The sequence below is a fragment of the Hyla sarda genome, chromosome 11 (assembly GCF_029499605.1).
Source record: "Hyla sarda isolate aHylSar1 chromosome 11, aHylSar1.hap1, whole genome shotgun sequence".
Taxonomy (NCBI): Eukaryota; Metazoa; Chordata; class Amphibia; order Anura; family Hylidae; genus Hyla; species Hyla sarda.
This window is the reverse complement of record NC_079199.1, coordinates 38,206,847-38,233,153: the sequence shown is the minus strand read 5'-3', so window position 1 is coordinate 38,233,153 and position 26,307 is coordinate 38,206,847. Positions and strand designations below refer to the sequence as shown.

Genomic DNA, 26,307 nt, shown 5'->3' with positions numbered 1-26,307 from the left:
CGCTTTGGAAAAACGAAAGCTGTTCTGCGACTGGTTGCTAGGGGTAACAAAGGGGCGGGTTAAAGAAATCAAAAAAAAAAATCTGTTGCTCATAGCAACCAATCACATGACAACTCTCATTTTCTTAGCTCTTCGAAAAAACGAAAGCTGCGCTGTGATTGGTTGCTGTGGATAACCCTAGAGTCAGCACGTGACTTTTCTCAGGTAGTTGGGCGATATCACCCGCTGTCGCTTCCCCCCCCCCCCGATCAGCTCGGACGATCACAGAGCCCATATGTCCGCCCAGCGGAGGGCTCAGCCCCGGCAATGACAGTCCCCCCTCTACCCGGAGGCCCCGGAGCTGCACTGCCGGAAGTGTCGTAAAAAAGCGAGGCGGAAACGCTGCGTCCCGACTGCCGGCGGCGGCGGCTTCCCTTTACGGCCGCGGGTGAGCGGAGCTCCGGATAGAGAGTGCGGGTGTGTGCGGGGTGAGCAGTGATGAGGGGCCGGGCTGGGTGTCTATAACGCTGCGGACGTTTGTTTCTCCTCAGGATGGCTGACGCACCGTCTGGGCCTAGCGTGCTCTCACACTACCCCGGGGCTGGCCTCGCCCTGCCGCCGGGAGACGAGCAAGAGGACGGCGAGGAGGAGGACGAAGGTCGGTACGAGCCCCACCGCGGGCCCCACCACCATCACCGCCATCACCAGCAGCTCAACGGCCTCATCAGCCCCGACCTGCGGCACATCAAGGCCCTGAAGAGCAAGCTGCCTCCCCCGCCGCTCAACGATGAACGGACTGGCGCCCCCAACGGGCTGGACCGGCTGCAGGAGGAGGACGGGGCCGCGCTGGCCTCCCGCATGGCCGCCTGCTCCCTGCTGCACCACCCCGGGGAGGACGGCTCCATCCGATACGTGCGATACGAGTCCGAGCTGCAAATGCCCGATATCATGAGACTGATCACCAAGGACCTGTCCGAGCCCTACTCCATATACACCTACCGATACTTCATCCACAACTGGCCGCAGCTCTGCTTCCTGGTGAGTGACAGCTGTCAATCACTTCTGTCAGGCTTCACCCTGCCTCGCCTGATGGTGCAAAACTACAATGCCCATCATGCCCTGACAGCCGAAGGCTGTCAGGGCATGATGGGCATTGTAGTTTTGCAGCAGCTCGACAGCCGCAGGTTGAGGAAAAGCTAATTCTATGACCTATCCAGAGCTGTATTCACAATTCTGCCACACTCGGTGCCGAAATCTCCTACAGTTCCTCCCTGATGATTTAAAGTGTACCTGTTGTCAACGAAAACTTTTTATATAATGTAGATAATACCATTATATGTATATTTGTAATATACAGTGACCCCGCCGCCCCCCCCCCCCCCGACCTACGATCATTTCAACATACAATGGCCTCATTTCAACATACGATGCTTTTGTATGTCGGGGCCATCGCATAAACGGCTATCCGGCAGCGCAGACTGCTTCAGCTGCCACCGGATAGCCGTTTACGGTGCCTCGTGTGGTCCAATGATGGTCATTCACCTGTCCCTGACGCTCCGGAGCTCCACTTCGGGATTCCCTGCATCGCCGGCGCTCTCCATCGTCGTCATCACGTCGCCGCGCACGCCGCCTCGTCATCCAATAGGAGCGGCGTGCGTAGTGACGTGATGGCAGCGACGTGAGAGCGACTATCCCAGAGAAGCAGAGACATCCGGAGCAGTGGGGACACCCCGGGGACGTGGCGGCAGCGATGGACGGCGACATCCAGGGCAGCGGGGACAGATGAGTACAACGTCCTACATTTAACATTGCACGGCACGGATCCCTCAACATACGATGGCTTCAACAAATGATGGTTCATTTGGAACGGATTACCATCGTATGTTGAGGGACCACTGTATTCACAATTCTGCCACACTTGGTGCTGAAATCTCCTACTGTTCCTCCCTGGTGATTTAAAGTGTACCTGTCATCAACAAAAACTTTTTATATAATGTAGATAATACCATTATATGTATATTTGTAATATACAGTGACCCCCCCCCCCCCCCCTGACCTACGATGGCCCCGACATACCATAATTTCAACATACGATGGCCTGTCAGAGGCCATCGCATGTTGAAGGCAGCATCAACATACAATATTTTTGTATGTCGGGGAAATCGCATGAACGGCTATCCGGCAGCGCAGACTGCTTCAGCTGCCGTCGGATAGCAGTTTAAGGTGCCCCGTGTGCTCCGGTAATGTCACTCACCTGTCTACAACTTTTCCCGGACCGTCCTCTTCGGGCTCCGCTGCTTCGCCGTCGCTCTCCTTCATCATCACGTCACCGCGTACACCGTCCCGTCATCCAATAGGAGTGGTGTGCGCAGCGAGGTGATGACAGCGATGAAGAGCGACGATCCCAGGCAGCAGAGATGGTCCGAAGCGGTGGGGACACTCCATGGACGCGGCGATGGAGGGCGACATCCAGGGCAGCGGTGACGGTCTGGAGCGGTGGGCACAGGTGAATATAACTTCCTATACTTATCATTGCACAGATCCCTCAACATACGATGGTTTCAACTAACGATGGTTCATTTGGAACAAATTACCATCGTATGTTGAGGGACCACTGTACATTGGTTAAAAAGTGTATATTTTTGTCCCTGCAGCTATTGCCTGTGTGTCTCTATGAGGAGTCCGAATACAGGAAGTGAGGGTGGACAAGCAGGGATCTGTGCACTAAGGAAAAGCAGGACAGTGTGCAGAGGCTCTATAACATGGTCCTGGCTCATACATCAGGATGATTGACAAGCCAGGAGTCTGCACAGAGCCCTGCTTGTCCTGCACTCACTTCCTGTTTTTGGACTCCTCATAGAGACACACAGACAATAGCAGCAGGGGCAGCGTTTTTTCACCCAAAAATACACACAATTTTTAACCAATGTATATTACAAATATACATATAATGGTATTATCTAAAATTATATAAAAAGATTTTGTTGACGACAGGTACACTTTAAGGGGTACTCCACTGCTCTAAAACTCATCCGCAGGGTAGAGGATAAGTGCCTGATCATTGTGACCCTCCTTAAAGGATTACTCCGCTCCCCAGCATCCGGAACATTGAATTCCTGAACGCTGTGTGCGGGCTTCCGTGTTCACGCCCAACCCCTCGTGACATCACAAGGGCCGTCGCGCCCCCTTCCCATAGACTTTCATTGAGGGCGCAGGCTGTGACGTCACGAGGGGTCGGGCGTGCATACAGAAGCCCGCACACAGTGTTCAGGAACTCAATGTGAACATTGAGTTCCTGAATGCTGGGGAGCGGAGTAACCCTTTAAAGGAGAACTCTGGGATGTACAACTTATCCCCTATTCTAAGGATAGGGGATAAGAGTTAGATCACTGAAAAGTGGTGGATAAAATCCAGGAAAACAGGAATTACCATACGGCGCTTTTACTCCTGGGACAGATGCAGGCAACAGTCCAGATGACAGGTTAGTTCTTTATTGTGCACAATAAAGAACTAACCTGTCATATGGACTGTTGCCTGCATCTGTCCCAGGAGTAAAAGCGCCGTATGGTAATTCCTGTTTTCCTGGATTTTATCCACCACTTTTCATTGCCCATCCAGCGACCGAGAGGAACCTGGAAAGGAAACCGTGGCTGCTGACCTCCATTTCTTCCTGCAAGTCTATATGCCTGCTGAGGTGTTGTGCTCTTAGCACAACACGATGTGGTAAGCCTTCAATTTTTGTGCACATTGAAGCCACTCTGCTATACCGTCCACACTAGGAGCGCACCTTGTTGTTTTTTGTCTTTTTCACATTAAGAGTTAGATCACGGGGGGTCCGACCGCTTGGGCCCCCCGCGATCTGAACAGAACCCCGACTTCCTGCATAAAATGAGCATTTTCGGCCTCAGCACGAAGCTGCAGCCAACACGCCACTCCATGCAGTTGGGCAGCCCTCCGGCTCTCCCATAAAACTGTATGGAGGGGGCGTGTCGGCCACCGCTTGCAGCAGTGGTCGAAAATGCTAATTTCTTGCATGGAGCCGGAGGGTTCCATTCGGGAGATATGCCGGGGGGGGGGGGGGGGTCCCCGCGAACTAACACTTATCCCCTCGCGAACTAACACTTATCCCCTATCCTTAGAATAGGGGATAAGTTGTACATCCCGGAGTTATCTTTTAATCACCAGAACGGACTCTCGCTTTGTACGTAGTGACATGTTTACTGTCTATGGGAGCATCGGAGATATGGAGCATTTCCTATAGACAGTGCATGGAAGGGGTGCCGACACAGAGACAAGGCCCCGTTCTGGAAAATGAGGGATTTCCCGGTGGTCGGGACTCCCAGTGAAGTCTCATGCTCACTGTTACTCAAAAACTTATCCTCTATCTGCATGATCGGATACCCCGCAATCGTCTGGGTTCTGACATGTCCCCTCCATATATCTCTATGGGAGAGCGGAGATTGCCGAGCGGCTCCCCCATTGCGATATATGGAGGGGGAGGGGTTGTGACATGCCGCTCTGTGGGAGAACTGGGGCTCCGTACAGATGATAGCGGTTGGACCCCCCCCCCCCCCTTCGATCTAAAACGTATCCTTTCTCCTACGGATAGGGGATACGTTTTTTAGTAACATTGAGCATGAGACTTCTCTGCCTGCCGCGTCCCTGTGTAGCTCTGCCTGTCAGTTAACTGTGCGATGTAGGCAGAAAGAGGCGGTTTGGTTCGAGCAGAACGGACCCCGGGCTCTGCCTCCCCCACTGTCAGCTTGACTCCCGATGGGATTATAAAGCTTGATTCTGGAAGTATAAAGCAGCTTAGTGTACCACTATAGGTATGCCTAGAATATGTTTGTGACGCCCTAGTGCACGGTGTGTGGAGCTTCACAAACATATTCTTGGTGACCGTTTCGCTTTAAATGCACATGAGACAGATTAAATACGGAAAGGTGCTCAGCAAATCTGCACAAAATAATGTATGTGGATTTACTGCAGAAATGGTTCAGATTTTACTGACCAGTAGCTTGGAATAGTGGAGGCCACATGTTATTAAAGGGTTATCCTAAAAATAACTTCTAACCTTTTTATAGGATAGGGGATAGTTATCTGATGATTGGGCCCAACTAATTGAGAATGGAAGTCACTTATTCTTTAGGTCAATGCAGAAGGACTGAACACGCTCGGTTGGAGATAATAAACATGTCCAGTGCTCAGAGTGAGCCAAGCATGGTCCATTTACTTTGGGAACAGTGAGAGACTAATACATTAAAGGGGTTAGCCGGTAAAAATAAGTATCTGATCACGTGGGTCCGACCACTGGGACCCCCCCCCCCCAATCTCCTAAACTGGACCTTGGCTCTCAGTGAGTCCATGTTGTAGTTGGCGCTCCTATACAAATGAAAGGAGAGCATGCCTTCTACAGCAGTGTTTCCCAAACGCGGTCCTCAAGCACCCCCAACAGGTCAAGTTTTCAGGATTTTCTTAGTCTTTCACAGGTGATATTATTATGGTCAGTGAATCCGGCATCACTACAGTTATATCACCTGTGGAAGACTAAGGAAATCCTAAAAACATGACCTGTTGGGGGTGCTTGAGGACCGCGTTTGGGAAACACTGTTCTCCATCATGTGCTCAGTCTAAGAGCTGGAGATCATGGGGGATCCCAGTGTCCAGACCCCTGCTATCAGATACATATCCCCTTTCCTGTGGATAGAGGATAAGATAATATTCAACAGACACCCCTTTTAAGGCTAGGGTTACTGGGGTGACATAAAGACTGCAGCATCTCATGTATATTTGCATTGGGACATGTGACACCCCGGCACACGAAAGACGCACAAAATCCAAATTTGATGAGTTTTAGGTTGCAAGGCCCTCATGATGACGTTGCTAGTATTGACTGGAATGAAAGTCGCATGTGACTTTTTTTTTTTTTGCTATTTTTGTTATTGCCACAATAGGGTGACTTGCTGGAAGTTGTAGTTTTGCAATAGCTGCAGGCACTGTGGTTAGGAAACACTTCCTTGAGCAATGTGTTTTCCAAGTTTGCCACAGAACCAGGAGGGTATTTTGGCTTAAGTTGTGGACTGGAGTCACAAGGCAGATGTGAACAAAGCCTAAGGATGTGATCAAACTGCATTCAATGTATTTGCCCAGAGCAGCTCCTGATATATACTTAAACAAATGCCTGTAGGCTACCTCGGTAAAAACATGCCCAACGTGGTTTACGTTTTTACTAGATGCTGCTTTATAGTATATCAGTATTGACTATAATAAAGCCTAGGCCTGTCAAGTGCTATTTTGGCCTATATTGGGTGACCCAGGCGTCTTTTGGACATCTATCATATGTAATGAAGCTTTTCCGGATAGGTGGTATTTTAAGTTTTTCACTTTAACAGCATAACTTTGAAAATCAGTGCACGTTGCCCCATGTGATGTGTGGCCACACGTAATCTTAACCCTTTAAGGACTAAGCGTTTTTCAGTTTTTTGCACTTTTGTTTTTTCCTCCTTACATTTTAAAAATCATAACTTTTTAAATTTTGCACATACAGACTCATATGATGGCTTGTTTTTTTGCGCCACAAATTCTACTTTGTAATAACATCAGTCCTTTTACCCAAAAATCTACAGCAAAACCCCCCAAAAAATATTTGTGGGACAAAATTTGAAAAAAAAAGTGCATTTTTCGGTAAACATGACGCCTTATCTTTATTCTATAGGTCCATACAATTAAAATGATCCCCTACTTATATAGGTTTGATTTTGTTTTACTTCTGGTAGAAATCTAACTACATGCACAAAAATGTATACGTTTAAAAATGTTTTCTTCTGACCCGTATAACTTTTTTTTTATTTTTCAATGTACGGGGCAGTATGAGTGCTCTTTTTTTGCGTCGTAGTTTTTATCGGTAGCATTTTTGTTTTGTTCAGACTTCTTGATTGCTTTTTCTTTTTTTTAATGGTATAAAAAGTGACCAAAAATACACTATTTTGGACTTTGGAATTTTTTTTACGTGTACACCATTGACTGTGCGGTTTAATTTATGATATATTTTTATAGCTTGGACATTTGCACATGCCGCGATACCACATGTTTATATTTTTATTTACATAGTATTTTTTTTAAATGGGATTCAAATCACATAATTTTTTTCTTTTCTTTTTGCACTGTTATAGGGGACTATAACATTCAATACCTTGATTGCAGACACTGATCAATGTTATGCCATAGCATTGCATTGATCAGTGTTATCGGCGCTCCACTGCTCCTGTCTGGATCTCTGGCTCAGAGCAGTGAATCGGCGATCGGACAACGAGGAGGCAGGAAGGGACCCTCCTTGCGTCTTAACAGCTGTGGTGCCGATCAGCCAGACTAAGCTGCCGGGAATGCTTTATTTATTTTTTTTTCTACTTTTAGACACGGTGATCAACTTTGATCGCCGCATCTAAAGGGTTAATACCGGGCATCACCGTGATCAGCGATGTCTGGTATTAGCCACGGGTCCGAGCTATCGTTAGCCACTGGGACCGACCCGCTTTGACGTTACATTGAGGGAGCAGGGTGTACAGATACGCCCTGCGTCCTTTAGAGGTTAAAGAAGAATTCTGTCTAAAAACATTGTTTTGCCATTATGCCCAAGTTGCCGCAACTCAAATACCAAACCTGAATTGCCACAGAATTGCTCCCTCTTCCTTGCCTGACACGTCACAGTGCTCAGCTTATCTCCAGCCTCAGCCAGTGAATGGCAGTGTGATGTACCCGTTATATTACTGCTGCTCATCCGATCACCGGCCGAGGTGGGACATTACTGCATCCGGCAACTAGCCGAGTGCCGTGTGATATGTTGGGCACCAAAAGCAGAAAAAAAAACAGGGGAGCAGGGTGGAAGAGCGATCCCAGTGGCAATGGGGGAGCTGCGGAAGGTAGGTTAAGGGTTGTGGCAGCCCGCACAAAATGGCCTCATCTACTGCACGGAGGTGACAGCAAGAAATCCACCATCTGCAGCTGCTGCCAAATGCTTCTCTGACACATGAGCCTTTCATTCCTGTCATCAGCTGTGCTATGTGAACAACACCCAGATGCCATGCTGCCTCTGGCACACTGCGGGCGGCTCGGGCAGGTGCTTAATCCCTCTCGTGTTCTACAGCACTGACCAGCGCTGGGTGAAAGGAAGAATGCTGCCATTAACCTCCAGCAAGCAGAGGTCCTGAAAGTGTTTAGGCTTTAAAAGTACAAGCATGTTAGATCACAAAACTGCATGTTTTTTATCTGGTGCAGTGTTTGCCAAGCAGGGTGCCTGCAGCTGTTGCAAACTACAACTCCCAGCATGCCCGGACAGCCAACGGCACCAGTTGATTTAAAAAAAAAAAAAAAAAAAAAAATGTTTTCCAGTGGAGTACCCCTTTAATGGCATTCTGCTGCACTGTTCACACGATGGCATTTTCACCACAGAGATTTCTGCCGCTGAAATCCAGATTCTTGCGTCCACAAAAACGGTAGACTTGATTATGCTTTTAGTAGTCTTAGCGCCTCGTCCGCGCACACGTTACGCAATCTCTGTGTCAATGATGGACAGGAGGGAACATACAAAGGAAAAGTGTAATGCATTTTTTGGGGGAGGGGGTTGGTCCCAATCAGACGCTTACACCCTATACTGTGGATAAGTGATAAGAACTTCAGTACCGGAGTTCCTCTTAAGGGTGCGTTCACACGCTAGTAACTAACAATGGGTTTCCCGCTGCGGGAAAGCTGCTGCGAGTTACGCTACCATTCATTTGAATATGTCCGCGGACAGTCCGCAAATCTGACACTATTGCAGCCTGTCTTCGGACCCATTTAAATCAATGGTAGCGTAACTCGCAGCGGGATTCCCACAGCGGGCAACCTGCTGCTAGTAAAAGGTAGGTTTTTTTCACAGAATGGAGACAAATTTGCTGTCCACAGTATGTGTTTAACCCCTTGAGGACTCATTATTTTTAATATCATTATATCATTATTTTTAATGAGTGCAAAAATTAAAAATCCCTAATATATATATAAATATTTGCATTGTTCTTTTATAGTTTGGACATTTACTTACACGGCGATACCACATATGTTTGTTTTTGTTAAAATTATGTCATGACCCCCCCACCCCCAATGATTCAAAAAATTTTATTAGGGAAGGGCTTAAATCACATTTATTTACAATTACATTTTTATTTTTTTTTAAGTCCCCACAGAAGACTATTACATGCAATCTTCTGATTGCATATACTGTTCTGTGCTGCTCCTTAGTACAGCAATGATCAGTGTCATCTGTACTCCAGTGCTCTGGCCTTCAATGGCTGACTAGAGCATTGGAGCGCCGATCGACCAGGACCCAGGTAGGGGACCTCTCGCTGTCCTCTAAGATTATCAGGACACCGCAGCGGTCTTGAGCAGCCCGGATAAGGGTGGATTCACACCACGATTTTCTATACAGTTTTTGGATACGGTTTAAAAAAAAAAAAAAAAAAAAGTATGCAACTGTACAGAAATCCGTGCCCATAGACTTTCCATTCAAAACCGTATGCACCATATTGCACACGGTTGTCTCTGTTTTTCACACCACATGGTTTTTTACTTTTTTTTTTTTTTTCTGGACAGAAAACCGTGGTAGGTTTTGGTCCAGGTGAAAAACCGTATTGACCCGTATACGTTTTTTTTTTTTAACATGGGAGTCAATGGGAACCGTACAGAACTGTATGTTTGTACGGTTCCATCCATTTTTTACCATATGGTTTTTGACTTTGCACAGTTTTTTTTTCTTGGAATTTCAATCAAACAAGTGAAACTTTATTCATAATGGAGTGAAAAGTTCAAAATGTATGCGTTTTTTTTCTTAAAAAACGGATGCAACCGGACATCACTTTTCAAACCGAACACGGTTTTCAACCGTGTACAGATAAAACTTTGTACACACGTTTTGATACAGTTTAGTCAGGTTTTGAGGAATCCGTTTTTTATCAAAAACCTGAAAAAAAAAACTGTATTGCAAAAACCTGGTGTGAACCCAGCCTAAGTTCTTTTCATTTATTTATTTTTAAAGATGCAGCAGTCAACTTTGATTGTGGTTTCCAAAAATGTTATGCCAGGCATCACCGTGATCGGTGATGTCCGGCATTAGTCACGGCAATCTGCCATCGGGCCAAGTTACTGACCACATGTTAGGGATTACTCTGGAGTAACGTGCCACTTGTGTGAAAGGGCGCAAGATGGACTCTCAAAAATGCACATACTGCCCTCTCTATTTTCAGTGCAGAGTAGTAGAGGACAGATGGTGTTTTCATGTGACAGGTGCTTTTTAAATAAGAAATATAGACAAGTACAATAGGTAGGTCAGTGTTTCCCAACCAGGGTGCCTCCAGCTGTTGCAAAACTACAACTTCCAGCATGCCCGGACAGCCAACGGCTGGGAGTAGTAGTTTTTTAAACAGCTGGAGGCACCCTGGTTGGGAAACGCCGAGGTAGGTGATAGATGTTTGATTCATGCCTACAAAGTATGAGGTAATGCCACTCTGGGGGCAAGCGTGTCAAAACCTGTCTGCTCCCAATGCATTCCTTATATACCAGCACAAAGAGTATGGGGCTTTAAGCAGGGTGGAGTCCACACAATCGTTTTTCATTTGTACGTATTGAGACAGATGGAAAGCGGTGCTCAGTGTCACCATGACAGTGTCGCTTATATTGCTGTGAAAGCTTTGTACGTTGTAGGAAGGGGTGCTAAGGTATGTTCACATGGCATATATGTGAGAAAAAAAATACAACAAAAATTCTGAGGGTTGCCTTGGATTTCTGCCACATACGGTATTTGGGCATTTTACCGAGTACACTGTGTATTAAATGTGCACCAAAAAAAAAATAAAAAAATATGTGCTGCAGTTAATGCAAACCAACATTAAAGGGGTTATCCAGGAAAATGTTATAGATAGATATATATATATATATATATATATATATCTATCTATATCTATATCTATATATATATCTATATATATATATATCTATATCTATATCTATATATCTATCTATATATCTATCTATATATCTATCTATATATCTATCTATATATCTCTATCTATCTATCTATATATCTCTATCTATCTATCTATATATATATATATATATATATATATATATATATATATATATATATATATCTATATCTCAACTGGCTCCAGAAAGTTAAACGGATTTATAAATTACTTCTATTAAACAATCTTAATCCTTTCAGTTAGGGATCGACCGATTATCGGTATGGCTGATATTATCGGCCGATAATCACGATTTTGGTCATTATCGGTATCGGCAATTACCTTGCCGATAAGCTGATAATGACCCACCCCCGACCCACCACACCGCGACCGCCCCCTTGACCCACCGCACCGCGTCGCACCCCCCACCGTTGTGCTGGGCGGTATACCGGTATGGATTTTTGCCCATACCGGTCGGGCCCCTCCCCCACCCTCCGAGTCAATAAAAAAAATTAAACTTACCCGTAATGGGGGTGGTCCGGGCCATCCATCCTTCCTGTAGTGTCCGGCGGCATTCCGGGTGGAGGGTGAACCGGTCCAGGCTGACCTTCTCCGTGGGTCATCTTCTCCACTCCGGGCAGGCTCTGGCCTAGTACGCTGCATAGACGCCGCTACGCCGTGACGTCAGGTGCGTCGCTGCGCAGCAGCGTCTATGCAGCGTTACTAAGCCAGAGCCTGCCCGGAGTGGAGAAGAAGACCCCCGGAGAAGGACAGCCCGGACCGGTTCACCCTCCACCCGGAATTCTGCCGGACACTACAGGAAGGAAGGATGGCCCGGACCACCCTGACAGGTAGGGGGAGAGAAGCTGGCGGCGGCCTATGGCACCGCGAAAGCCACTGCAGTGCATTGATTTAAAGTGCACGCTTTAAATCAATGATCTGCAGCGGTGTCGTGGGGGGATGAATAGCCAATAATTTATACCGGAATAACGGTATAAGTTATCGGCTATCGGCCCTAAAAAAACGATATCGGTCGATCCCTACTTTCAGTACTTATGAGCTGCTTAAGTTGAGTTGTTCTTTTCTGTCTAAGTGCTCTCTAATGACGCGTGTCTCGGGAACTGTCCAGAGTAGAAGCAAATCCCCATAGCAAACCTCTTCTACTCTGTGCAGTTCCCGAGACAAGCAGAGATGTCAGCAGAGAGCACTGTTGCCAGACAGAAAACAACAACTCAACTTCAGCAGCTGATAATTATTGGAAGGATTAAGATTTTTTTAATAGAAGTAATTTACAAATTTGTTAAACTTTCTGGAGCCAGTTTGTATTAAAGTTTTTTTTTTTCCTGGAATACCCCTTTAAGAAACAGTGGTACACATACTGGGGGAGATTTATCAAAACCTGTGCAGAGGAAAAGTTGCCCAGTTACCCATAGCAACCAATCAGATCGTTTCTTACATTCTTAACAAGGCCTATGAAAAATGAACGAAGTAATCTGATTGGTTGCTAAGGGCAAATGGGCAATTTTGCCTCTGCCCATGTTTTGATAAATCTCCCCCACTATTTGTATGTGTTTTTAAGGCGCATTATATGTGCAGAAGAATGCTGTGTAGACCTAGGCCTGAAAGGGGTACTCCGCCCCTAGACATCTTATCCCCTATTCAAAGGAAAGGGGATAAGATGTCTGATTGCGAGGGTCCTGCCACTGGTGACCCCCTCCATCTTAGCTGCGGCACCCCAGACATATGGTGCACGGAGCAAACTTCACTCGTACCGGATGACTTGCGATGCTTGTGACGTCACGACTACGTCCCTTCAATGCAAGTCTATGGGAGGGGTGTCACGGGCCTCCAGCGCTGCACCCTTTGGATAGGGGATAAGATGTCTAGGGGAGGAGTACCCCTTTAAAGGGAACCGGTGGTCATGTACATGCTGCTTACTCTAATATCCAGAGAGCAGGAGGAGCTAAGCAGATTGATATATAGTTTTGTGGGGAAAGATTCAACAAATCTTGTATTTTATTTAATGTCTGTCTATTCTTGAGTCCAGTGCGGGGTCCTAATCAGTAATTTGTAAATAAATAAGAAAAAAAGAGGCCCAAAAAGGCACCTAGTGCATTACCCTGGGAGACAGGTTTCTCCCCACAAAAAGTGGGGGTGGGTAGGGGGGTCTGATAGATGGCCGCTCACCTGGAGTGTATATTAAATACACATGTAACCTCAATCTGAGGTGCAAGAAGAGGATTCTGTGCAAGCTAGCAGGTCTCGGGATGGGTCCAGATGGATGTCCTGTAAGTGAACTGGATATAGAAAGGAAAAAGTGACCTTCACACAGGCGCTCGGAAGTCCAGAATGATCTCACAGCCAGGTCATGGAAGTGGATTAAAGTTCAAGCTTTATTGGTTCATAGCAACATTAACTCGTTTCGGGGTGCACATACCCCTTCTTCAGATTGACAGATTAGAACTAATCTGTCAATCTGAAGAAGGGGTATTTACACCCTGAAACGAGTTATTGTTGCTATGAACCAATAAAGCTTGAACTTTAATCCACTTCTATGACCTGGCTGTGAGATCATTCTGGACTTCCGAGCGCCTGTGTGAAGGTCCCTTTTTCCTTGCTATATCCTAATCAGTAATTGACAGTTCTCTATTCTCTATGCCGCCTTATACAGGGAAAGTGATCAGTCACTTCCACTGGACTCCTGGGGCCAGAATAACTGAATAAAATACAAGATCTACTGAATCTTTTCCCTCAATACCATAAAATATACTTAGCTCCCCCTGCTCTATAACATAATAATGCTAGATCAGACTTGCTTTCATTTTAACAAGGCAAAGACATTAGGAAACTTTGACATTTAAAGGGGCAGTATAGATTAATACAGCGAAAGTCTTCTCATGATATCCACATAATTCTTAGCCAGCTGTACCTGATATTATAGGCTAAGGACATATGACATGCATGCTTATACGCTAAATAAAGAGTGGGGAGAATAACTCTGCCAGAAAAGTTTATCTCCCTGAGAAGAAAGGGATAGGGTATGTTGCAGGGGTGTGGAAATTTAATTAAAAAAAAAAAAACTACTTGTCCACGGGCCTAAAACGGAGCAAAATCTACTTGTCTCTCATGACGATCCACTTGTCCGGACCAATTTTCGCTTTTACACTCATGGTTTTCCTTCTCGCCCTATAATAGCCATAACTACCTACTATAATGATACCTTTTACATTTTTCAATAACACATTCTCCGATCCAAAAAAAATTATATATAGATATATATATATATATATATATATATAGTGAAGTGAAAATGAAATTGTAAAATTTTGCAGATTTGGTGTTTTTCTTTTCTACACCCTTTACCTTGTGGTTGATCTAACATGTTGTTTTGATACTTTTAGGCCGGCCTGATTAGGCTCCTTTCACACTGAGTATTCATCCGTTATTAAACAATTGTTTTCTGTATAATAACGGATGAAATAACTTGTGCTTACGACTGAATAATGTCCATCAAAATAACGGGCATAGTCATCCGTTAAGACCCGTTATAACATCCTTCATGTACGGCTGTTTTACCACCTCTGCCTACAGACTCCCACAGCTGGGACTTCTTCTACTCCCATCATGGAACAGACTTGTTTCCATGATGGGAGTAGTAATTCCCTGGCTGTGGGAGTCTGCAGACAGCTGGGGAGGCTACATTAGTGTTTGTACTACTACCCCCATCATGGAACAGAGTCTGTTCCATGATGGGTGTTGTAGTACAGGGGCTGAGGGATTGATCCCACAAGGTATCACTTCTGAGACCCCATGTGATCAGAAGTTAAGCAGGGGAGCGGGCGGCAAGCTCCGCAACCCTGCGATGTATGGTGTGTTTTAACTTTCATTTTTAAATCCCCCGCACGGAGCCCTGAATGGCCGGTACTGAGGAGCCATTCAGGGCTTTCCGCAGGGTTTTTAAAAATGAACATTGTGAGTGGCAGCGGGGGCCATATGTATATTAAAAGCGCTGTGGGGGGGGGCAGACATATAGCATACATATCTAGCCACGTTATTACTAACCTTTTGAAAATTAGAGGATTATTCCAACTTTATACAGTGTCTGATCGTGGGGCGTAGAACTGCTGGGACTGCCAGCGTTCTTGAGAATGGTTACCCAAATCCCCTGTCTTAATGGAGAGACTGGTCACTACATTTATTGCCTATATGAGCATCTGAATTCAGCATGATGACTGGAGTGACTCGAGATCTTGGGGCACAAAGATACTTGCCCCTATTCAGTCGACAGGGGATGTGTTTTAAGTTGGAATACCCCTTTTTAATTTACAAAAAAATCACAATTGACTCCTCGGTCCAAGCATTGTGTATATTGTCAGTACGCTGTATTTTGTACACTGTATTTTGCAATGTGCTTTGTCTTCCAGGCCATGGTAGAAGAGGAATGTGTAGGTGCCATTGTCTGCAAGTTGGATATGCACAAAAAGATGTTCCGAAGAGGTTATATAGCCATGTTGGCTGTGGACTCAAAGTATAGAAGAAAGGGCATTGGTAAGGGCATTGCTTTTTGCCATTTACTCAAGAAGAGATTCCAAGTCCCATAGACATCATAAGCGTGTAAGATTGGGCTTCTCAGGCTGGGTTCACATGTCGGTCCTCATTTTGATCAATATTTTTAGCCAAAACAAAAATCATCTCCTGATTTATGGGCAAAATACTGACCAAATTACTGTGTGAACCCAGCCTGTCAGAAATGCAGGGTGCAGCTTGGCCCTGGTTTCCAAAATTGTGGTCTGAAGTGTCAAATGTACTGTAAAAATCCAATGCAGGTGTTCCCCAGGGTATCTTACAGTGTATTTGTCCTCTTGAAGTGCTTTTTTCACTTTTATATACTTTCACAAGTTACAGTATTTTGCTTTACTGTCCTTGTGCAGTTTAGTAAATACGTCACAATGTGTTCTCCATTTACCAAGCTGCCTTGAAAATTCAGCTTTTTTACCTTTGACAATGGACAGCAATTCAGACCCAATAAAGGGTTTATTGTAGGAATAAAAAATAACTGAGCTAATTTCTTTCATGAACAGCTCCACACCTCTCCTGGGGTTGTGTGGGATATTACAACTTGGCTCCATTCACTTTAATTGAACTGAGGATAACCGTGGTGCTTTTTTTTGGAAGAAATTACCTCTTTTTTCGAGTGCTTTATAACAGTGGTCTCCAAACTGTGGCCCTCCAGATGTTTCAAACTACAACTCCCAGCATGCCCGGACAGCCGTTGGCTGTCCGGGCATGCTGGGAGTTGTAGTTTTGCAACATCTGGAGGGCCGCAGTTTGGAGACCACTGCTTTATAACATGAGAAGTGACGAGGACATGTCTGTAAGGGTAGGATCACAGTTCGTTCTGGCCCCCGTTAATCCTACCTGTCAGCATCATGCCAAAAACGGGATGCTGGCGTATACTGTTAACGGGAGCAGTGGACTCCATTCACTTTTATGGCCAAGCGGAGTCGCCCCTAGTGACTCTGTTTTGGACATATCCACTATTTTAAGTGGACTCCTAATGGACTGTTGCGCTTTTCAAATGGCGCATATGTTTGGAAAGGAGTTGCTACGTGACTCTGTTTGGCTATAGAAGTGAATGGGGTCAGCTGCTCCCGATAACAGAATATGTCAGCACCCAGTTTTCAGTGAAATGCCAACTGATGTGATAAATGGGGGCAGGAACGCAGTGTGATCGTACCCTAAGATATTGGTGGAGCTCTAACTGCTAGGTCCCTCGCGTTCCCCAGAATCAAGGGGCTGCTGCTTTGCCTCATTATATTAGGAGGCTCTTTGTGAACCACTGTCAGTATGGATATCATTATCACCATTAAAGGGGTATTCCGGGCAAAAACATATTATCCCCTATCCATAGACATGAATGGAGGGGTGTGGTGTGACGTCACGTCCGCAGTCCCAGAAACCCAGAGGTTTCTGAAACTGGAGATTCAGCACCCGCAAAGAAAGCGGGTGCTGCAGGGAGATCGAGGGGGGTCTCAGCAGCGGGCCCCTCGCAATCAGACATCTAATCCCCTATCCTTTGGATAAGGGATAAAATGTTTTTACCCGGAAGACCCCCTTTAACATTTATCTTCTGCATTCTTATCAAAGGGGCTTCCAAATCTGCCATTGGAATGGAGTGGCAGTCACACATGCCTCCTGCTGCTTCATTCATAGGACAACTAAAGATGGCAGAACGCGGTACTCCGCTAGACTGTGAATTAAGTGACTTATAAACGTGTGAATATCAGAATTTTTTAAAACGGTTACAGTAAACCACCTAGGTCAGTGTTTTCCAAACAGTGTGCCTCCAGCTGTTTCAACACTTCGACTCAAAGTATGCCCGGGCATGCTGGATGCAGACTGTTTGAAATACACTGTTCTAGAGACTGCATTTCAAAACCACCCGTAGCATGAAATCCTTGTTTTAAATTGAAGTTTACCAGGAATCTCTCTCCTTTTGCAGGTACAATTTTGGTTAAGAAAGCTATTTATGCCATGGTTGAAGGGGATTGTGATGAGGTAATAAATGTTTTTTTTTTTTTTCTTTTTGTTTTTTTTTAAACTTTAAAGAAAATCCAAACCGTCCTTTTAACTCCATGGTCACTTAAAGGGGTTATCCAGGAAAAAAAACTTTTTTTTTTTATATCAACTGGCTCCAGAAAGTTAAACAGATTTGTAAATTACTTCTATTAAAAAATCTTAATCCTTTCAGTACTTATGAGCTTCTGAAGTTAAGGTTTTTCTTTTCTGTCTAAGTGCTCTCTGATGACACATGTCTCGGGAACCGCCCAGTTTAGAAGAGGTTTGCTATAGGGATTTGCTTCTAAACTGGGCGGTTCCCGAGACGAGTCATCAGAGAGCACTTAGACAGGAAACAACAACCTTCAGAAGCTCATAAGTACTGAAAGGATTAAGATTTTTAAATAAAAGTACTTTACAAATCTGTTTAACTTTCTTGAGCCAGTTGATATATATAAAAAAATTTTTTCCTTGCTAACCCCTTTAACAATTGTAAGTGTGTGGTTTGTCGGAACTCTGTCCATGACAATACATTGAGCTGATGTAACTGGGTAAAAGTCATCTAAAAGACATTGAATTTGAGGAGCCTGTATGGTGGCACTAGAAGTCTCTGCGACTCTGTACTGCAGAGCTATACTCCCATTCCATGCCGCCATATGGTGCTTCGTTTAACACATTATTTTTTGCATAAGATTACCCCCCCCCCCACCACCACCACCACCACCAGTTATTTTGAATCTGATGGAACAGGCCACAATTTTTCTGTCCAATTCTTGGGCTCAGTTTATGGAGAATCTGCATGGGAATATTTGCAATAATATTCCATGTGCGTTCTGCTTTGCAGCCTCTTCCAGTTGAGTTTACTGTGCGTTCCGCTGTTCATTTCACATGTCGGAGGTTCCATAGTGATGACAATTGAATTCCAGCATAAGGCTGAACATATACAATAGCCCGGCAGAATCCGCCAGAGAAGTCCCGAGACCGCACTTGCTTCCACGGGAAATTGTTATGGACAGTTCTGGATCATTTTAAATGGTGCAAAGGAACTTTTCCTTGCTGAATTTTCTCAGTGGGAATGAGCCCTTATGGCGTATGACAAAAATGAACTCTTCAGGTGAGATCAGTGGTGTACGGAGGTGCTAAAGATTTATTTTAGGCATTTTATTACAGTACTCTACAGCTTGTGGTTGTATGAGCGTTGAATGGTTTGTCCCACTGGTATTTCTTATTCAAAGTTATTATATAACAATAAGTATTGAAGGGAAAGAGGTACAAAAAAAAAAGAGGGAAAGGTAAGGAATGTCAACAGACATAATGGCATAAACAAAAGTGCAAAAGTATATACAAAGACCATTGAAAAGACATGCACAGTAACAATAAGAAAATGATATACATGGTATAAAACAAAGAAAAATACAATAGTCCCGCTAATATTATTTATCCCCTATCCACAAGATAGGTGGTAAGTATATGATCACAATGGGGTCTGACAGCTGGAACCCCCATAATCTTGAACAGGCAGAGTCCTGAGTCTCCCATCAGAACTGGTGGTCATGTGTTGACACTGCCGCTCCATTCATTGTCTATGGAAAGTGCTGTAGCAATCTCCAGCTTCCATAGACAGTGAATGGAGCGGGAGTGTGTATGTAGAACTACAGGGTGGGCCATTTCTATGGATACACCTTAATAAAATGGGAATGGTTGGTGATAGTAACTTCCTGTTTGTGGCACATTAGTATATGTGAGGGGGGGAAACTTTTCAAGATGGGTGGTGACCATGGCGGCCATTTTGAAGTTTGCCATTTTGAATCCAACTTTTGTTTTTTCAATAGGAAGAGGGTCATGTGACACATCAAACTTATTGGGAAATTCACAAAGTTGGTTTTAACGTAACTTTATTCTTTCATGAGTTATTTACAAGTGTCTGACCACTTATAAAATGTGTTCAATGTGGTGCCCATTGTGTTGGATTGTCAATGCAATCCTCTTCTCCCACTCTTCACACACTGATAGCAACACCGCAGGAGAAATGCTAGCACAGGCTTCCAGTATCCGTATACACTGCTATATACTACTATATACACCGCAGAAGAAATGTTAGCACAGGCTTCCAGTATCTGTAGTTTCAGGTGCTGCCCATCTCGTATCTTCACAGCATAGACAATTGCCTTCAGATGACCCCAAAGATAAAAGTCTAAGGGGGTCAGATCGAGAGACCTTGGGGGCCATTCAACTTTCCAGGAAACTGTTCATCTTGGAATGCTCAGACCTGACACCCATAATGTGGTGGTCACCATCTTGCTGGAAAAACTCAGGTAACGTGACGGCTTCAGTGCATAAAGAGGGAAACACATCATCATGTAGCAATTTCGCATATCCAGTGGCCTTGAGGTTTCCATTGATGAAGAATGGCCCCACTATCTTTGTACCCCATATACCACACCATACCATCAATGTTTGTGTTCCAACAGTCTTGGAGGGATCTATCCAATGTGGGTTAGTGTCAGACCAATAGCGGTGGTTTTGTTTGTTAAATTCACCATTCACATAAAAGTTTCTTCATCACTGAACAAAATCTTCTGCGTAAACTGAGGGTCCTGTTCCAATTTTAGTTTTGCCCATTCTGCAGCACCTGAAACTATGGATACTGGAAGCCTGTGCTAGCATTTCTCCTGCGGTGTATATAGTAGTATATAGCAGTGTGTACGGATACTGGAAGCCTGTGCTAGCATTTCTCCTGCAGTGTATATAGTAGTATATAGCAGTGTATACAGATACTGGAAGCCTGTGCTAGCATTTCTCCTGCGGTGTTGCTATCAGTGTGTGAAGAGTGGGAGAAGAGGGTTGCATTGACAATCCAACACAATGGGCAGCACATTGGTGGTCAGGAAATTGTAAATAACTCAGGAAAGAATAAAGTTACATTAAAAACCAAGCACATCATTGTTTTTCTTGTGAAATCCCCAATAAGTTTGATGTGTCACATGACCCTCTTCCTATTGAAAAAACAAAAGTTGGATTCAAAATGGCCAACTTCAAAATGGCCACCATGGTCACCACCCATCTTGAAAAGTTTCCCCCCTCACATATACTAATGTACCACAAACAGGAAGTTAATATCGCCAACCATTCCCATTTTATTAAGGTGTATCCATATAAATGGCCCACCCTGCATATTCCACAGTAATCTTCAGTTTACTTTGTGGATATTAAACCTTTTAGAAATGTCTTTATTTGTTTTATTACTTTGTTTGATGTTTTACCAATTTTGTATTGCTTTTTCCTTTTTTTCCCCCCCATATTTCATAAAGGTTGTCCTGGAAACAGAAATTACAAACAAATCTGCTTTGAAACTTTATGAAAATCTTGGTTTTGTGCGGGATAAACGCCTGTTCAGATACTATTTAAACGGAGTTGATGCACTGCGTCTTAAACTATGGCTGCGTTAAGGCAAAACGGTCGCCTCGAGGAACAAATCCCCATTCGATGCTTGTTCAGGACCTCACTACCATGCAGCGCTCTCTCGTCAGTATCCCATTGCGTGTCGCACTATTTGTTGCACTAAGGCATGGCGCGTACGTCCTGATATCAACCGGATTCTTTCTTTCGACATCAGGAAGACTTTCATTTGGTACCAGCAAGATGTGCCAGTTGTTAGCCAAGACATTTTCATTCATTTGCAAAATCTACTGACTGTGTTATATTAAAAGATTTAAAGAAAAAATTGAAAAAAAAAGCGAAGAAAAAAAATAAACAAAAAATGAACATTTTATCACAAAACCTATGTGAGAACTATAATCTGAGGTTCTCGGGGGGGGGGGGGGGGGGAGGAATTACAGCAGCCAATGTATACTGTCAGATTCTATTATTGTGCTAACATTGCTACAATCTTGCCATAGTTTTCTGAGGAAGGCAAAAAAAAAAAATTTATTTTTAATTTGATTTCTCAGTATTGACTCTCTTCCATTCTTGGTATCTCGGTGGTAAATTCAAGAAAATAAATGAGCAAATCCCAATGTTATTGCAGGATGGGGTGTGATACAAAAGAAATTGCGTCTGCCAGTGCCTGTACCATAAAGGATACCCCCTACCCCCCCGCCCCCCTTTCCAAGTTAAAATGCATGTTTCATCCTTTAACCACCTTTTTCCCCTGAACTTTTTGGAAAGAAAATCAGTCTTTGGTTTTATTTAAAGGTCTGAAAGTAAATTATTTCCAATTTATTTTTTATTTCTATATATACTTTTATTTTATTTTTTATTTTTTTTGGTCAATGGTGACTGCCTCACTTTTTTGCATTCAAAAAGTGTAAGCTAGGGAACGAAACTAATCATTTAGCTGCTAAGAAGAAAACAAAACTATTAAAATCTATGCTGGTTCTGGATGCACTTTTCTGTAGGCGCTTGGGGTTTTAAAGAAATTATTGTAAATTGGTATGATTTTATTTAAAACAGATGTAGTTCTAAAGAACCGCTCTGCTATATTATTTTTCTTCTTTTCCTTTCATTTTTAATAAATCTCTCGTCCTGAATTGACTTTGGCGTTTTCAGCTTTTGCTTCACTTTCTTCTAAATTTTATTTAAATCCTTTGCATTACTTGATTTAGGAAAGAACTCAAAATACAGTATATTATAATGCAGCTAAATTATTGACATTTTTTTTTTTCCCCTTGGAGGAAAACTTCACCGATGCAGGGTTAATAGTCCTATTTTGCATGAAAACTTTTTTTTTTATATATATATATTTTAAAGTTTGTCTGTTATGGCGTTTAGTCAGTTTTGTCATAATTTTTTCTTCATCTAAATTCCTCATGCAAAATAATAATTTTTTTTGTGTTAATCCCTCCAAGCTTTTTAGATCTTGAAATGTTACATTGGAATTTCTGCTGTATTAAAATTTCTATCATTTTTGCATTTTTATTTTTTTAATTTTTTTTTTGTTCTATAAGAAATGTAGATACCGTATTTCCAAATACAGCTTTTTTTTTTTTTTTTTTTTTTTGTGTGCAGCTGCACTTACTGGCAAGGATGATATTTAGTTAAAAAAATAAATCAGAAATCACCAGTGAATATAAGTTTTTGTCTATCAGGAGGGGTCGTCTGACAGTGAAACCTATTTTTGCCCATCTAATAAACAACCATTTATTAATAAATAGTTATTTTACTACCTTTCTGTGGTCTTTCATGCTTATTCATGATGTACATTATGTAATAGACTTCTCGTTCCTATGTACAGAACACTCTCTAGTCGGGAATTCGGCTAGCTACTTTATCTCCCCCATATATTACACTTTCCTGACAATAACTTGTGTGGGGGAAATAGATTTGGCTGAATTCCAAGCTAGAGTGTCCTATACAGAGACAAAAGAGCTGACCGTTTCTATTCAAAGTAAAAGGAAAGCATGAAAGACCTTAGAAAGTAGTAAAGTAACCTTTTTTTTTTCCAGTATATGTTAATTTATTATTGAACGACCTGTTAGCAGGTTCGGGTATTCTAACCTGCTAATAAAGGGACTGTTACCTTTTTAGTATTTTAATACCTTTTTAACATGGCACTTCGTTTATCTGTAATATCAGTTTTGTTAATGTTTAAATTAGGCATTTTGGGGCCCTGAGGTTCTTTCTTCACCCTTCTGTGCTTCATCTGCTTACACTTATTGCTGCAGACATAAGCACTGATTCTGGACCATTTTGAGAGGTGCAGATCCATTGAGGAAATTCAGTGTAAACGGACCTGAATACAGAGCTGCCTTTTTGCAGTGTCGTGGTGGCTGTTTCAGTGCACTGAAGGGTAAAGTTACACCCCCAAGGAACTAAACAGCCTAATTTGCATATATAAAATAAAATTACAGGTAAGCAGTGCATCAGAGTGCAATGTTAAAGGTATTCTGATGCTTAGGGTAACAGCACCTATTATCTCTCAGTAGGTTAGTATGTCCTTACCTGCTGACAGATTCCCTTTTTAAAATTCCAATCTGTTTTGGTGTCAGTCATATTATGGCTGCAAAATTCACCTCCCTGTATTCTACTGAACAAAACTTTAAATCCCTATTGGGTTCTTTAGTAATCTAATTTAGGAGATCACAGTCCTGGTGCTGTATTACTACTGTCTAAAACTTGTGCAATGGAGCTGTGAGCAAAGGGCTATACATAGGTACCCCCATAGCGCTGTAATATGGGACAACAGGCTGGAAGTGTTTTTACCATGCAGTGCAGGATTACTGGTTCATTCCCCCTTAGCAGTGCATTTATGGAGTAATAGAAAAGTTATGCGGTAGTATTCCACAGAAATGTAAAATCTGATGTATACAGGACTATATGATGACTTTGTATCTCATATTATGACTCAAAGGCAGTACCGACCTGTAATATGGCCTGGGGTACTTTTATCCTGGGTTCATAGTATTTGTGCTAGGAAAGAAAAAAAATATACTGCCTCTGGGTCATAATATGGCATGCATAAAGATCTATGTATACTTTCTGTGGTAAAGTATGGGTAGGTCCCGATGGTGAAAAGTTGTTCTCTGTTGAGCCAATATACATCAGTATATAAATGTATATTTATATTGTTGTTCTTTACTGACATCCAGTAAGAAATCATGTATGCTTTTTTTGTAAACTTAAAGGGGTACTCCGCTGCCCCAGCGTTCGGAACATTTTGTTCCGAACGCTTGGAATAGGCGGCCGTGGTCGTGACGTCACTGCCACACCCCTCGTGACATCACGTCACGCCCCCTTAATGCAAGTCTATGGGAGGCATGGCGTGACGGTGACTTCACGACCCCTGCTGCCCACTCCAAGCGTTCGAAACGAATGTGGGTACTGCACAGAGATCGCGGGGGTCCCGCGATCTAGGGACGAGTACCCCTTTAAGTAGCATCCATTGAAGACATCTATCAGTTAGGTGTCTGAAAATCTCCTTCCAATGTATATGTCCAAAATACACTACCAACACATTGTGAAACTTGGGAAAGCTGGAGGACAACCGAAGTTTCCACTATTACCGCTCGCTCCGAGCTGTAATAGTGGAAACTTTGGTTGTCCCCCAAGTTTCACAAAGTTTCCACTATTACAGCTCAGAGCGAGCTGTAATAGCGGAAACTTCGGTTGTCCTCCAGCTTTCCCAAGTTTCACAATGTGTTGGCAGTGTATATCGGACATATACATTGGAAGGAGATTTTCAGACACCTAACTGATGGATGTCTTCAATGGATGCTCAAGGGAGCCTCTTAGGTTGTTGCTCAACTCCTAAATAACAAGTTGCTATAACTATGTAGAAGTACAAGGAAAAGATGAGTCTGGGAAAGTTGACCGGCCAGTCTATGGTTACTTCTGAAATATGTAACAAATATAGCCAAAAAATACATAAAATAAAAATTATAGGAAAATTCAAAGTCTTATATTAACTGGTGGTTTTCTTTTTTATTTAAATTCAGGAAATGCTTTTTTTTAACAGGATGATATTTGGCAAAAACTAACAATTTACCTGTTCTACAGCTCAGTACTCTATGTACATTTCTTAACCTCTGCTCTAGTTCTTGCTTTTCTGCCATATTTTATTTAGGAGGGTCTTCGCGGGTTATATTTTCTTCTACAGTTATAACGTTAAAAGTTAAAAATAATTTTCTGTTCTCTATTTGTATGTCCAGCTTTGGTTGACCTGTCTCCAATTGAGTTTGTACTGTAAATCCATTTCCTAAATAAATCTTGGAAACCAATCACTTCAGCCTATGGCTGGGAGAGTACAATCTCATCCGATTTACATCCCCACACATAATCATTACTGTATCGTCCTGGAATTTTTAACACTTGTGGAAACTCATTGCGTTTTAACTGTTCTTGAAATGTGTTAGGAGGCTGGTCTCTTAAATATCATTTGGTATGTTTCATATAATGTTGGACTGATGAATTGATGATTTATATGTCGTCGTGTTCTTTTCATCTGCCTTAATACTTCTCAGTGCTGAACGATCACGGTGCATTGGGCGGTCTTGTCCTGTGGCTTCTTTCCATCTCTGACATGGAGGATATTTTCTGGTGTTGGAGGAGGCTACGGAAGGCTGCCTTGCAATGTTTTACATGCCATGTTTCACACTGAAGCTTTAGATACTATTTTAAGTGGGGTTGTTCAATGTGTGAGCTGTAAAATAAAAGAATTCTGTTGTTTATGTATTGTGCTCTACATAAGCTTTATGTTCTGTTTTTTTCTGTACATTTGTATTACCCTGATCTCTAAGCTGCAGCTTTTTTTTACCTATTGTTTAACTACAAACCACCATGGAAAAGCAGGAATAATAGTCCATGTGTACCTATAAAGGCATCATAAACCTTCCTGAAATATAATGTTCTATTGAGACAACCTCTTAAATCATGCTAAGATGTCTGATGACCACAAGGGGTCACTTGTATCTCCAGAGATCAGAGTTGACATCACTTGGTAGAGATCTGGCTGGTCTTACACTTCTGTCATTGAGCACCTCAAGGTTTATTGTATTACTAGCTGAGTACCCGGCATTGCTCGTTTTTCCTTCCTAATCCTAGTTGTGGAAGAAAATCAACAGAGGAAGCTTTTGACTTCCTATCCTGTCCTAACCCGTCCTCCTATCCCAAAAAAGAAGGTAGAGCGTTCCATAGCGTAATACCGGTTGTGTGGACTCACACACAACAATGGTCAGCGTGATGAGAAATATGCCCGGTCTCCAGCCCTCCCAACCAGGTGAACAATACCAAGGGACAAACTTCCAGGGTTGATGGGAATCAGCGGTGCTGACCAGGAGTAGAC

General features: G+C 43.2%; 1 protein-coding gene across 2 annotated transcripts; it reads left to right on the top strand.

Annotated features, from left to right (window-relative positions):
- NAA30 (N-alpha-acetyltransferase 30, NatC catalytic subunit) lies at positions 1-24,457 on the top strand. Of its 2 annotated transcripts, none has more exons than XM_056545892.1 (5): positions 1-204; positions 531-1,017; positions 15,395-15,518; positions 17,473-17,528; positions 20,840-24,457. In XM_056545892.1, exons 2-5 carry the CDS (start codon positions 532-534, stop codon positions 20,975-20,977), a joined length of 804 nt encoding a protein of 267 aa, XP_056401867.1. In that variant the 5' UTR covers positions 1-204; position 531; the 3' UTR covers positions 20,978-24,457. The 2 variants fall into 2 exon arrangements, with proteins under 2 accessions (XP_056401867.1, XP_056401866.1); XM_056545891.1 differs by lacking the exon at positions 1-204 and adding an exon at positions 234-427.
- Positions 24,458-26,307: the final 1,850 nt, after the last annotated feature.